Source organism: Ceratina calcarata, unplaced genomic scaffold, assembly GCF_001652005.2.
Source record: "Ceratina calcarata isolate Rehan_Ccalc_2016 unplaced genomic scaffold, ASM165200v1 scaffold401.2, whole genome shotgun sequence".
NCBI classification, from domain to species: Eukaryota; Metazoa; Arthropoda; class Insecta; order Hymenoptera; family Apidae; genus Ceratina; species Ceratina calcarata.
In genome coordinates this window covers 12,239-14,168 of record NW_017163531.1, presented here as the reverse complement: position 1 = coordinate 14,168, position 1,930 = coordinate 12,239, and the positions used below count along the sequence as shown (strand labels likewise).

Here is a 1,930-nt window from a genome sequence, read left to right as displayed (position 1 = left end):
ATGTGTTATACCTATATTGCCCAAAAGCAGTCAGTCTTTCTAGTGTTGAAGCTACGTCAAATGTTTTGAGAATGAAGTTGAATGGTTCAATGGGATTTACACGACATCAAAAATGGTCTTTTTTAGGCACGTGTTATAAAAAATTAATTTTCAACAATTCTCTTAAAACGATTGTACGTAGATTTCGATGGTGACCCATGCGAAGCGACGTATAAATATTTGAAATGCTACTACGAAGCGGATCCAGTAACGTTTTTCTTCCCTTGAAATGCTACAATACAAATCTTTACAGAGTGCGAGATGTAAAATACAATAGGGGGACCTGTTACATTTGAACAAATAATCGAGAATAAAAATTGTACATGGGAATTTTGACGCATTATATTCATTTTTCACATATATACACGTTTTGCCCGATCGCGAATATCATTCATCACTGCAAGAATTGCAGAATCGGCATGTTCGAATTTTCCGGTCCGACTTCTTCTTTGAGAGAAAATTCTTAAGTGTCGGATATCACGGAATCAGAAGAAGCAACGAACGAACTCGACCAACCGTGGTTACGTAACGTTCGGACGTGACTTCGGACTTACGTTATGGCTCTTCCCTTTCCTATAATATTAACCGACCAAAACCGGGACGTACCATGAACGAAAATTGGTAGTTACACATTAATTATTGATCGTGGCCGCGGTAATCAGATAGGCCCGGGATTCGTGTGTCACCTGCGAGATGCAACAATTGTTCGTTCTCCTACCGCCCGCGATCCGATTATAAAAAGAGGCTGGACGGACCGCGTACGAATCACTGCGGACAATCATATTCGCGAGTCGTCGCGATCCGAGTTAGAAGAAACTGGTGAACCTGGTCTCGAACAAGAAGAGATTTTCAAGAACAGGCTGCACAGGATGAAGAGGTTCACCGTTTTCGTCCTAGTGACGCTGATGCTCGTTCTGATGACGATCAACGACGCGGACTGCGTAAGTCGACGATTCTTTAAAAAATATCAATCGATCACATGGAATCTCGGTTTGGTGTACAGAAAAAGCTCACCATGGACGAAGCGAAGAAGACCATAAAGAACCTGAGGAAACCGTGCTCGAAGAAAAACGACACGCCGAAAGGTAGTTTCTCAGTCGAGTCGTAATTTTCACGATATTTTTCTACTCCGTCGTAAACACGTCTTTGTACAGAACTGTTGGACGGCCAATTCGTCGGCGATTTCCCGAAGGACGAGAGACTGATGTGTTACATGAAGTGCATCCTGGTATCGACCAAGACCGTGAGTGAACCATCGCCAAATAATTTCGATTGGTAAAAATTCACGTGACGTCAATTGCTGACGAATCAACGTTTGCCTTTAGATGAAGAACGACGAAGTACAGTGGGACTGGTTCACCAAGAACGCTCGCCTGTTGTTGATCGAAGAACTGATCCCTCGCGTCGACCACATGGTCGAAGTTTGTAGAACTCGAGGTGAGTTAAGGACGTTAGTCCCAAAATCCATTTTCTATAGAATGTTTTGAAATTTTGCATGAGTATTCAATAGAGCATGACAAATATATGTGTAAAATCTTAGAGAGATCTGATGATTGGGAGAGTAGCAATAAATTATCGAATTCGGAACTTTACCATGTGAAAACGAGAAAAGGCCAGTAAAATGATGGATTTCAGTAATTTAAGGAAAAACGGTTCTATAGATATTTTCAAAAAACTGACACATGCTAAATTAACTTATTACAATTGTATTAAAAAAAAAAATCAGAAAATTTTGATGATTCGTTTAGTAGAAATTCTGAGATGAAGTATGGTATTTTTGTACAACGCGTTCTTGAGAACGGCGAGGGAGGGGATAGTGTAGCCAATAGCGGCAACGGCTCTTCTGTGTAAGCTTGTGTAAGTGCGTATGTATACGCTGTGCGATGTATTA

General features: G+C 41.0%; 2 protein-coding genes across 2 annotated transcripts in view; both read left to right on the top strand.

Moving 5' to 3' along the window:
• Obp5 (odorant binding protein 5) overlaps positions 1–369 on the top strand; it is a 2,271-nt gene extending 1,902 nt beyond the window's left edge. Inside the window, exon 4 of the mRNA XM_018027172.2 lies at positions 182–369. Within this exon, the coding sequence (XP_017882661.1) occupies positions 182–267 (86 nt within the window). The 3' untranslated portion in view covers positions 268–369. The remainder of the gene's footprint in view (positions 1–181) is intronic.
• Positions 370–678: 309 nt separating this feature from the next.
• Positions 679–1,930, top strand: part of Obp6 (odorant binding protein 6) — a 2,291-nt gene continuing 1,039 nt past the window's right edge. The window contains exons 1-4 of the mRNA XM_018027173.2: positions 679–980; positions 1,043–1,124; positions 1,194–1,282; positions 1,365–1,476. Coding sequence (XP_017882662.1) covers positions 909–980; positions 1,043–1,124; positions 1,194–1,282; positions 1,365–1,476 — 355 coding nt within the window. The 5' untranslated portion in view covers positions 679–908. The remainder of the gene's footprint in view (positions 981–1,042; positions 1,125–1,193; positions 1,283–1,364; positions 1,477–1,930) is intronic.